At 41.5% G+C, this 11,711-nt stretch overlaps 1 protein-coding gene and 1 pseudogene across 2 annotated transcripts; one reads left to right on the top strand and one right to left on the bottom strand.

Moving 5' to 3' along the window:
• The first annotated feature begins 548 nt into the window (after positions 1-548).
• On the top strand, positions 549-5,858 carry LOC119272046 (annotated as a pseudogene).
• Positions 5,859-6,094: 236 nt separating this feature from the next.
• On the bottom strand, positions 6,095-11,377 carry LOC119269042 (DNA polymerase eta-like). 2 transcript variants are annotated; one of them, XM_037550790.1, is made up of 14 exons: positions 11,202-11,374; positions 10,999-11,119; positions 10,814-10,925; positions 10,539-10,706; positions 10,292-10,456; positions 9,978-10,081; positions 9,716-9,835; positions 9,389-9,512; positions 8,651-8,764; positions 8,400-8,591; positions 7,782-7,881; positions 7,555-7,697; positions 6,685-6,775; positions 6,095-6,583 (listed from the first exon to the last, which is right to left on the bottom strand). In XM_037550790.1, the coding sequence occupies exons 1-14, from the start codon at positions 11,275-11,277 to the stop codon at positions 6,330-6,332; spliced, it is 1,884 nt and encodes a 627-aa protein (XP_037406687.1). In that variant the 5' UTR covers positions 11,278-11,374; the 3' UTR covers positions 6,095-6,329. The 2 variants fall into 2 exon arrangements, with proteins under 2 accessions (XP_037406687.1, XP_037406688.1); XM_037550791.1 differs by having other exon boundaries at positions 6,445-6,583; positions 6,685-6,797; positions 11,202-11,377.
• Between the last annotated feature and the right edge of the window lie 334 nt (positions 11,378-11,711).

Genomic DNA, 11,711 nt, shown 5'->3' with positions numbered 1-11,711 from the left:
TCGGAACTACCGGTTGCCTACGCTATAAAAGGTACTGTCTCGTTCTCTCCCTAGAGAAAGCACAGCCCATGCCCTCCGAGCGACCACGCTGCCACCACTGGCACCGGTGAGCGAGGACGCCATCCAACTCCTGCTGCCGGTGGTCACTAGTTGATTCCGCTGCCAGGATCCATCTCTCTCCCCACATCCCCATCCTCTCTGTGATGTTTCTCTGCAAATACTAATTGCTGAACCATTTACATTTCTCTCAGATCTTCGTTTTAGTGCACTTGTTGCTTCTTGATATACTCCTGTGTTTGATGGAGTGCTGCTTGCTACTCCGTGGGCATGCCCACGGGCAGCGGCTGCCCTCCGGCGACGGGCATGGCCGAACAGCCCTTCGGCCTGAAAAAAACTGGCAGGGAACCGTTACCCCGCCCCATCACCCCCGATTGCCATCACTACTCTGCTCCCAAACCCCTCTTCTGCTTTCTCCTCCCACCCTTAAACCACAGCCGGCCCGTCGTCGCAGTAGTGCCTCGCCCTGTCGTCTCTCCGGTACTTCGTCCATGGCAACAAAGCATCACGTATCGGCCGTGATCTTTGATCTGGACGACACCCTCCTGGACACTGGTACACACATCCGTTTAATCTCCTTCCGGAAGAGAACACTGGAGTAATTTCCAAAATGGAGCTTGTAAACTGTGGTGTGTGCGTGTGTGTTGATGCAGAGAGTGTAACAAGGGGCGTCTTGAACGATTTCCTGGCGACATATGGGAAGTCAGCAGACGCGGAGAAGGAGGAGGGGAGGCTGGGGCAGAGTCACAGCGAGTACGCGGCTGGGATCATCGCAGATTACGGGCTGCCGCTCACTCTCGAAGAATACTCAGAGGCAATATTCCCCTTGAATCTCAAAAGGTTCGCGTCACTTTGGCACGCTGATCAAATCTGCAATGTCATGTTCATCCCAACTCGTTTTTTTTTGTTTGCTCGTATGTTCCTCACAACTAACCCAGAGGCTTAAACCACTTGGCTTGGTTCTACTGTTGTCCAGCTGGCAGAAGGCAAAACCACTTCCAGGGGTCAGAAGACTTCTCAAGCATCTTCACAAGAATGGAGTACCGCTGGCACTTGCTTCCAACTCCGAGATGAGAATTATCGGTCAAAAAATTCTGAAACTAGAAGGTTTGTGATGTAGGAGTAGATACTCTTTCTAAAGAAGAGGATGACCAGTGGAGTTGATATCGGGTTTGGTTCCCCATGCGCGCACACCCAAAAACTATGGGGGTTCGGCATTGTACTTAGCCTACCAATGACCAGTCGTCCAAATTCAAACGTGAGCCAAATGTCCGAATGGTGTGAAAGTGAACATGTGCATCGATTTGATACAAAGACTAGAGAACAATAGAGCTCTCCATAAACTTATAAATGTTCCAATGGTACACAAAGTTGAAGCACAAGGCACATACAATGAGGCAAAACATCAAACACCATGTTGAAGTAAAATCAAATCAAAATGTTGTGTTGAAGCAAAAAAACCTCATCTTGACCGAAGCTTTTTTTATCATAGCAATGTGGAGTACCATGTGCATTAGATAAGTTGGCACGACCAAAGAAAAATAAAAATCTTCAATATATATTAAATATAGATTTTTTGGAAGAAGCTATGAGTTTTTTTTTACGAGGAAACGTTAGTGGGGAGTCATGTTGTATATATTTTCATAAAAGAAGGGAGAAAATCCTTTTTTTCTCCTTAGATGTTCATGCCAGTGATTACCAAGCCGAAAATTACTCCCATTTTCCAATTAAATACTTTATCTTGCATTCTAGCATGTTTATTCATGTTTCTCTAGATTTTCGGCACCCCTTAGGGAGCTAGAGCAGGGACATGAGCTCTTTCTTTTTTGCAAACTCGGAGGTGTGAATGACATGGGGGAGAAAGTGATAGGGTAGGATACACAACAAGAGATGGTGAGCTATAGTTTCTTTAAACACATTAAATACACGGATGCTCACATATGGAGAGATATAGTGCATGATGGACCAAGAGAGGAAAATGTCATTGGTACAAAACAAGCGCTCATTCGAAAAAATATACTTGTGAAGGTTTCCTCCTCTCATCTAACAACGTCATCATTCTCATCTGCCTCCAATCATCATCTAGGAGTGGGGATGTGGAGGGGAACCCGGCTCTTTGTTCAATGTGCAGTTCCATTTCGTGTTTGTCTTGGTTCTCATGTCGTAGCGACGATTTTGAGGTGGTGGCAGCATCATGTCGATGGAATAAGTCCCTGCATCCATCCTCCTCCAGGCCCCGACCATGTTCGCCCATCATTGCCGATGGGCCTATGAGGGGTTGGTCCCATCAATTTGAGCAACCAGATCTATTGGGCAGCCTGTTAGGAGTTCGTTTTCGCCATGTGCTTCTCCTCTAGATGGTGGCGGCAATTTGAATATTATTATTCTAGTGACTTTCTCTTGCCATCGATATTCTGTTGGTTTGCGGAGGCGTGCCAGAAGGGTTTGCAAATCTAGTTGGGGATGTCAATGGTCACTTGGTGTGCAAGGTGGTTGGTTCAGCGCAATCACCAAGCTCTTCAAGAGTGGTGGCCCCAAGCCTAAGCACTGACAAGGTTGGGGCATGATCCCAACAGAATTTTGATCTATATTAGCTTTATTCCGTCGGTAGGGGCAAGCAATCCGTAGGGGCTGTTTTTCTTGCGGTTGTCAAAAACCATGAGGCGCGTGGAATTTTGTGGGTGATGGGTTTTTTTTCAGAATAAATTGTCTTGGAAGGGGACTCTATTGTGACTCAAGTAATCATCGGTAGTCCTGAAAGACATAGTTTATAGACATAAAAGAATATTCAAGCAATAATTTAGTGCAAGTTTTTGTATGTGATGATCATCTAATGAAAATCCCTTATTTTGCAGAACTGCAAGACTGTTTTTCCGTGGTTCTTGGTGTTGATCAGGTTCCTCGTGGAAAACCTTGCCCTGACATGTATGAACGTTTTTTCAGAACTTACAATAGAAAGACTGGAGTATCATTTTCTCACACGACTTTAAAATCCTAAGGCCCGTTTGATTAGAAAGATATCTGCAGGATTAGAATTCTTATAGTTACATTTTTGTATGTATTATTAGTACGATTGAATGTTATAGAATCCTTTTCCAAATATTCGTGTGCACTAATATTCACAGAAGATTTCATTCACTTAAAAGAATCATCTTTTTTGTGGTCCAATCAAACAGTTTTTGGTGTAAATAAAATTGTTTAAGATTAGAATAGGCATGACATCGTAATCCTGTGTTTGTTCTTTCTAATCCAGCGTTATTTTGGAGGAGCGCATTGAAGCTTCCACTAAATTAACAACCGAAATCATACACAAGTACTGAAGAACTCACGCTTGACATATCTAGAGCAAATCTACCTTTTGTGTTCTAGGATATAACATCAGCAGTTTACTTGTAGTATTGCTTTATGTATTACTTCACATTATTGTTATTATTATTTGGCATCAATTTGGCCGACAACCTGATGATCAACTCAATATTGTTTTATTTAAAAACACAGTACAAACACATTCAATATTATTGATCATATAATATCTTATATCTCTTTGTTTCTAGATATCTGGAAGCTGCAAACAGACTCGGTGTAAATCCATCATCATGCTTGGTCATAGAAGATTCTCTGTAAGTTTGTTGTTCCATACACACACAAAAAGAGAAGACAAAATAAAATATAGAATGAATGAATAATAATACAACAGAACAAAACATAGATATTAGATATTACTGAGAGACATTTCTCTAACAAGAAGCCCCTGGGAACATGTGGTCCTTCACTAAGGAACAGAACAAAGTTTAGCATACACAACAACAAACAGTTTTGTCATTGTACATGAAGTGATTATGTAAACTTAGAAAATTTCAAGTTGCTTTCATTTGAATGGAACACATTGTACTTGCCTATCTTCTACGGCATATGCATTCTCCTATAACGGAAAATGGGGCTAAATCCTTATAACTGTTCTCAAATTCAGAAATAGAACGGCAAGCATTCGTGCATTAAAAAGGACATCTTCGGCATTCAGTTTAATTTCTGCTTCCAGAAAAATGTTTACTTTCTACTCCCTCTATTCTTAAATATAGTGCGCATAGAATTTCTTAGAAGTTAAACATTGTTTAGTTTGACCAAGTTTAGTGAGAAAAGTATCAACCAAAATAATACCAAATAAATATAATATAAATATATGCTTAATGATGTATTTAATGATATTTACTTAATATTATAGATGTAGATATTTGTCTTCTATAAATGTAGTCAAAGTAGGGGGAGTTTGACTATTGAAATTTCCTATACGCACTACATTTAGGAATAGAGGGAGTATTTTGTTGGCAATTTTTATTAGTGTTGGAGTCCGGGGTGCCAAGGCTTCTGGGGCAAAGGTAGTCGCTGTTCCGTCACTCCAAACTGAAAGGCAACATTACTCAATTGCCGATCGTGTCCTCTGTTCACTGCTGGACTTCCATCCTGAACTATGGGGTCTTCCTCCATTTGACGATCGTAACTTTCTCGATTTCTCCATTAACAGTTATTTCATTTTATACTTTTTTATTTAAGTTTGATATGTGGTACTTATGTTGCAGGCATTCAAGGTGCATTGCCCATGGATCCATTGTACTCAAATGCTCACATAGGAAATGTGATCTCAAACAATATTCATATGATAGTAGCAGGTCCGAGACCTTCCTCCCACTTTAATACAGAGATTATTTTCATTCACAATCCATTTTCACCGCTAGCTTCATACCGAAGTGGCCTTTGAAACTAATCTCACTTTGATACGTTTTGATAAAAAAAAATCCAGATTATTTTGCTACCACGCGACAATGCACTAGTTACCATCTTGTATGTAATGCATTCTCATGTTGTCTCATAAAGGTAACTATTACTAGACAATCTATTAAGCATGTTACGATCATGGTAGTAATTGTTACCATCCGGAGTACATAGGCACCATGCATTGTGGTACCCAATACTCCATCATGATAAGAGTCGCAAGTTAGTCATCTTTCTTTCTGAAATGCTGATAAGTGCTCATTGTTGTTAGTTGCTGATCACTGCAAACAGGTGAACATACCTACGACTCTGTTCCTGGCCAATTATCGGGAATTGTTTTTGGTCGGGCCAAGTTAGAACCACATGGAGTATCTAAGGTGGTTGTCAGCATTGGGTGGGACATTTCGCCCCCGGCTGTTGGAAGAGTGATGGTCTGTACTTTTATTTAATTTTCGATTACCTTTATGTATGAGCATTGTTAAGGTATAAATTTAAAGGGCTGTTTTTGTATGGGAGGTCAGTTGTGTGTAGGTTAGCATGATATTTTGTTGGGTGATTTGCTTTCATGCTTTGGAATTGTGTCCTTTCTTTTCCGTTCTTAAAACTTGTGTTTTTTTTTCAGCACATATGTTTTCTTGATCCCTGCTGCAATGCCAAATCAGGGGAGCCACTTGAGCTACTGTTAGTTGGTTACATCCGGGAGCTCCAAAGCACGGTAATTTAGCCATTTACAATTTGTCTATTTGCTACTCCCTACGACCCAAGTACTGTATAGTCTATATGGACCCTACATGGCATGCAATGCAGAGCATATTAAGCTACAGCTCACCACGGGCTAAATTTTTCTACAGAAGTCAACATATGGTAGTCGCTAACTTAAACATTTGTTGCAGGGAAGTACTACATCTCAAGCACTAAGCATTACTGAGGAAGACCAAATCATCGCGAGGGATGCACTGGACCTCCCAGCTTTCTCAGAACTACAGGAGCTAACGCTCTTCAGTGCGCCTGGGAAGGAACCATTTGAATGATTTGCCCCATTCATTCTTAACGCAGTGGGCGGTGTAATGTGTTTACTGGATGTGATTAGATAAATCTAAAATGTACACGATCAGCTGCGAGTTAGAAGCTACATCTCTAAGTCTTCTAAAAACACGGAGTTGCTATAGCTATGCAATAAAAAGATGTAAAAAAGTTTGTATATTTAATTATTTATCACCATGTGTATGTGTTTGTAAAAGATGTAAAAAATATGTAAAAGATGCAATAAAAAATGGAAGGCATTAATTTTGCGTTTGTGCCGGAGACGCAAACGTGTGATTGCATAGGGATGCAAATTTGTGACCCTCAGGGTACTCCAGGAATAAAAGTACTATTCACAACCATCAACACATCTATTAGAGTTGGTTAGATGAGTTTCCTACAGTTTACATGCGGACAATCATGAGAACAGTCAGCAGCGTGTTAGAATTAGCATGGTATAATCCAGCTATTCGGAGCGATCACCTTCTTGCCGGTGAAAAGTAAGAAGAGATGGTGGAACCGCGCTTCTTTGGGGTTGCCTGTTTCAAAGGACGGATCCAACCCTGTATTTCTCTTTGAATCTCCAGCGGCAGTTCCCCTACTACGGCCGGATCAATGTCTTCAACATTGAGCATCCATGTGTCACCGGAACCAGAAGAGTGCACGACGGCCGTGTTAATATTGTCTCTACCATGTTGTTCAGCCTCGCTTGCTCCTGAAGAACTCTCCGGGCCTACGATGATGAATATTTGGCAACCAAAGAATAATTTTTTCACATTGTTTACAATATGCAATCGATCGATATCTGCAAGCATAGAAAACAGCCTACCGAACCTTGATGGCTACAAATTAAGCCGTCAAAGTTTCTTTTCTCGTGCTGGCCAGGTTGACTTTGTGAAAGAAACTTCAAAATAGAGCCAGCTCCCTGAATGATTGTTATGAAACATCTGGATGAGTGCTCAGATTAGATAAGACACAAGTATGTCACTGAACTACAATAAATTACAAAACCTGGCATGGACACTGAAAGTAAACCTCCTGTGGCCTATAAAGATGAGTTTCTCACCCGACTTGAGAATTAGCTCAGCATGCCAATCACCGCCTAGGGTTGCAGGTGAGTGTTACTGCGTTAGGGTGATGGCTGGTTAAGAATTATGGTGGAACGGAGAAGTGGCGGATACTATACTGTGCTTCTAGTGGAAACGGAGTAACTAGCAAGATGCCGAAGGTCCCAGACGAACTAGAAAGATGCCAACGGTCACATGAGTGGTTGGACAAAGAAAAGCTAAGATGTAAGAATTAACTTTAAGTTCTAAACTTCTAATACTGCTAGTAAGAAAGGTGAATGAGATGAGGATCTGAAATCAAACTCAAAATCCTGAGATCCATTTCTACTATTTGGATAAAACATCATAACTTACTGATTACTGAGTTCAGTTTTCTCAATTTTCCAGCATCTATACGAAGCATTACATGCTCTACCTTTTCTTTCAAAGAATACCAATGCTAAATGGTAACCTCATTTCTATCAAACAAATAAAACCCAAATAATCAAGTGCTGATGTACTAGGTTAGTTGGTGAGACCAAACTTCGCCTTTGAGGGATAGGTTTTCTCAAAGGCGCATTACCTGTTAACAGAACAGAAATTAACAACCCACGAGGAGTCAGTTTGGTGACCCCTGAAGAGGAAAGAAACAACTTACCTGAACTTTCGGTAATTTCTTCGGCAGACCTTTTCCTTCAATTGAGCTACATTGTTTGGCAGAATTACTACTGTCACAGTCTTCCTTCATAGATGATGATTCACACCGTTCCTCATGAACTGGAGTCATATATAACTTGTTATCTAGAAAAGCATGTTCACAGTTCAGTACAGTAAGGGCAAACGGAAATTACACACGGTCTGCAATATTGAACTGAGTAACATTACCAACAGATGGTGTTGACTCAGGTGTAGAGGAAGAATCAAGGATGGCTGAAGATGCATCGGAACTTCGGCCTTTGATATATTTCAAGATTGAGTTTGTTCCCTGAAGTAATTAAAAAATAAAAAGGTAAAAAGGATAGAAAAACAATGATGTATAATCTTATTCAGTCAAACCTGCACACTACATATAGTTATAAATTACTCCCTCCGATCCAAATTAATTGACGCAGCTCTAGTACAACTTTATACAACTTTATACTGAAGTTCTACTACAACTTTATACTAAAGTTGTACTAGAGCTCCATCAATTAATTTGGATCAGAGGGAGTACATAAACTGATAAAAGTATTCCACACTACATGTCAAAATACGGATGAACTTCTTTCAAATAACAGAGGTTTACATCAGAAAATCATGTCAAACTTGTTGTCAGGAGCAGGCAACAACTAATGTGATGTCAAAACGTATTTGGTTTGACCAAATATAATGAAATAGCTAATACGGAGTACGTCTTATCAAGGTAACAACATGATCATATTGTCATCCTACTTGTTAATACAGATGGGATGGTTTTTAAACACACGAAACTATTGAATACCGAGAAAGTTATCATAAACATACACTTGGTATGTCAAATATTTTGCTTGCTGTAACAGAAAGAGATGTAATACTCCATCCAGCATTCCGAGAACCCCAAAAATCATGAAGCCCAGATTCGAATAGCTTCATTGCATCTTCTTGAATTTTGCCAGTCCCATAGCGTAATGGGCAAGATTTGGATGGGAATTTCTTCATTGAATTACCCTCGTTTTCCTACATAGTCACCATTAGTAAGCTGAAACTAAAAGGCATGAGTAAATTACACAAAGTACCTTAGATGCCCTAGCATGGAGAGTTAATGTTTGAGCGACTCTCTTGTTGCAGCTCAAGTCAGACTGAATCCGCTCGCTCAATTCTTCACAAAGTTTATCCAGCCAGCTCTTAACCTAAAATGTATGAAATTGATTGTGAATTAATGCGCCAGATTCAAAGTAGCTAAAACAAAACTCCCTACATTCATACACAGAATCAGAAATAACATATTTTGAGACATCCTCGTGTGTGGGATTTGACTCCTTGACAATGCAATAAGCCAGTAACCTATTTTAACTTTGGTGGGATACAAGTATCTTATAAAATCAATTTGTATTGTATGGATAAAGTTCCAACATAACTCAAAATGTATTTGGTGGGATAAATTTCCAACATAACTCAAAATGTACAACATGCCACTAATCAAACCGGCACAAGGCATGTTGATACCAATCTTCCTAAGCTCTTTATGTTTAATAAAATATTTTACAGCAACAACCAAGGGGGTGTGCAACCACTGCATAATACCAGTAAGCTGTGTCACTAAATGAAAAGACACTCTTCTTGCATCAGGTGATCATTGGAATTATGAGATGTGTATCACTAAGCAACTAATGTTTTAGGTTTCTATCAGCTGTGCACATCCATATAGTTCTCAGAGAGTTGCTTGATAATCTTTCTTAGTTTTCATAAGCAGCTCTAAAGTAGAAAAGGCTGTTAGAGAACGAAAGAACACAACAGACAGCAAGCATGCTTACAGAAGAATTATTCTTTAATGCTTTTGGGCCAGGAAATGTTTTTCCACAACCATGACTCTTTGGTAGAAGACGGTCCTCAACTTCTTCTCCGCTAATACCTCTTGCAGTCTTCCATAACCATGTTCTGTGCAAAAATTGGGTGCTTATAAGATGAGTTTTTACCAACAACTATACATGATTTCTATACTTATAATCTGCAAGCATAGTACCACGGAAATTAAGTTGCACACAAAATGTAAAAAAAAAGATTAGCAAGTCCAAATCTTTTACGTGGTATCCCAAACATCAGGCACCTGAAATAAAACCAAGCAATATGCAACAATTTACCCTGTATTTACACCATAGTACTCTTGTAATTTCTCTTCTGTAAAACCTAGAAGATCTCCAACTGTCTCAACCCCCAGATCATCCTGCAAGGAACTCCCAAGCTTACCCCCAAGTTGTTTCCTGCATAACATGGACGTTTTTTGTAATTCAGTATCAGACAGTTCTGGAATGTAAGGACTAGAGAGTAATACAAGGTTTTAAAAACTTTGTCCAACAAAAAACAAGAAAGCAATAAATGTGGAGTTGTCATGTAGCTCATTACATCTTCTTCACAGGCAATGATGCTAGAAAGTCTTGAACCGATGAAGATGGAACAACTGTTTGTTGAGCAGGTTTGTGCATCCCGCTAACAAGTTTAGCTAACATCTGCACAATATAACAACATTTGAGTGGAAACTGCAACAGGAAAAGGAAAGTATCAAGAGAAGCACTATGAGGAAGCCGACTTGATTTCCTAAGTTTAGAGAGCAGCTTAAATAATACATATGGACTATTTATACTTAAATCTGTAGAATGAGAAGAAACAAATCATGCAAAAGCATACTTCATCTACTCACTATATGACTCGTTATAAACCTTATTGTGAGCAATGCCAGCAGAACACGTGAATTGGGTTTCCTCCAGAACTTTTACTCGTAACTGTGCAACAAGTATAGCTCCACATGCCAGCAACTTATCCTGGTAGTTGGCATCTGCTCGGCAAAGCCATGCCTTCACATTCTCCTCCCTGTCACCGACATCCTGAACATACATATCAAGGTCTACGGTCACACTCACATCAAATGTAAGAACCACCCCAACCAATTTGCGGAAAAATTCTTACAGAAGGAAGGTCCAGGATATTTGACTTTGTGGCCTCCTCAAAAATAGACTCTGACGACTCCGGAGGAGATTCCAAGTGCATTTCCTTGGCAGCATCAGTAAGGTCGAGATAGACTTCGTCAATGGATGCTCGCTCACACTTCCCCTTGGTCGAAAGAATCGCTACTACCTGAAAGGATTGGACACAAAACCGTCAATGCCATGGAACAGTCTTTAGTTGTTCAATGCAGTAAATTATGAGTGATGGACACTCATATTGTTGCAGCAACATACTACCTCGGAGCCGGCATTTCGGTACACATTGAGGTCGGCCTTGTCACGAGACACGGGGACCTGGACCAGGTTTATACCTGGGCAGACATTCTTGGCCTCATCCCCACGCATGGACCTGAATCAATCAATAAAGCATCACAGATATCTGCCAGGAACTCCGGACCAAGCAAGTAAAAATCAGCCCTCACCTCTTCACGCCGAACTTGCGGGCCTCGTAGCTCACCGCAATCAGGCCGCCGCCTTTCCAGTCGTTGTACTGCACCACGGCGGTGGGCTGCCCCCTGAGCGCCGGGTTCCTCCGCTGCTCGACTGCAGGTGAGCAAACGCCTTGTTACCCTCTCGGTTCAGAGACGCTGCGAGAGAGGGGGGAGGGGGCGAAGAGGGTGGTGACCTTGCACGTAGAAGCAGTCGAGGTCGAGGTGGGCGATCACCCGCGGCTCCTGCGGCTCCGGCCTCGCCACCGGCATCGCTCCCCTTTCCCCGCCGCCGCCTCCCGCCGACTCTGCCCTTGCTTTCGCTCCCCTTTCTCTTTTTTTTCTTTTTTTTATGTTTCGGTTTCGCCCGCGCGCGATCGCAGCCGTCCGTCTGCCCAGTTGGACGGCTAGTAGGCGAGCTCGTCCCGTTCGCAACACCCCATCCTCACGCGGCCACGCGCCCACGCCTTCCCCCTTCTTAGTCCCGTCCCATTCCCCTACGCTTCACTGTTCTTCTCTTCTCTTCTCCCTCTCCGTGCCACGAGTCAATCAGCACTACTTGCTTACTGAAATGCATCTTCCAAACTGTTTCGCGCTGCAGATTACAGTGCGTTTTCCTTGAGATATGGGGCGCCGGTATTTCAGCCTTTTTCAGTTGTGCTGCAACTTGTTCTACGATCTATCTAGCCTTTTTTCACTGGCTATCT

Source organism: Triticum dicoccoides, chromosome 3A, assembly GCF_002162155.2.
Source record: "Triticum dicoccoides isolate Atlit2015 ecotype Zavitan chromosome 3A, WEW_v2.0, whole genome shotgun sequence".
Taxonomy (NCBI): Eukaryota; Viridiplantae; Streptophyta; class Magnoliopsida; order Poales; family Poaceae; genus Triticum; species Triticum dicoccoides.
Note: the sequence above shows the minus strand (reverse complement) of the source record. Positions and strands in the feature narration are given on the sequence as shown.

Excerpts from the sequence above, each read along its gene's own strand:
- LOC119269042 (XM_037550790.1), bottom strand. The coding sequence starts at position 11,277 with ATGCCGGTGGCGAGGCCGGAGCCGCAGGAGCCGCGGGTGATCGCCCAC. Across the intron at positions 9,836-9,977 it reads TCATTGCCTGTGAAGAAGAT|GAAACAACTTGGGGGTAAGC; the intron begins GTAATGAGCTAC and ends CATGTTATGCAG. Across the intron at positions 9,513-9,715 it reads TACTATGGTGTAAATACAGG|AACATGGTTATGGAAGACTG; the intron begins GTAAATTGTTGC and ends ATTTTTGCACAG.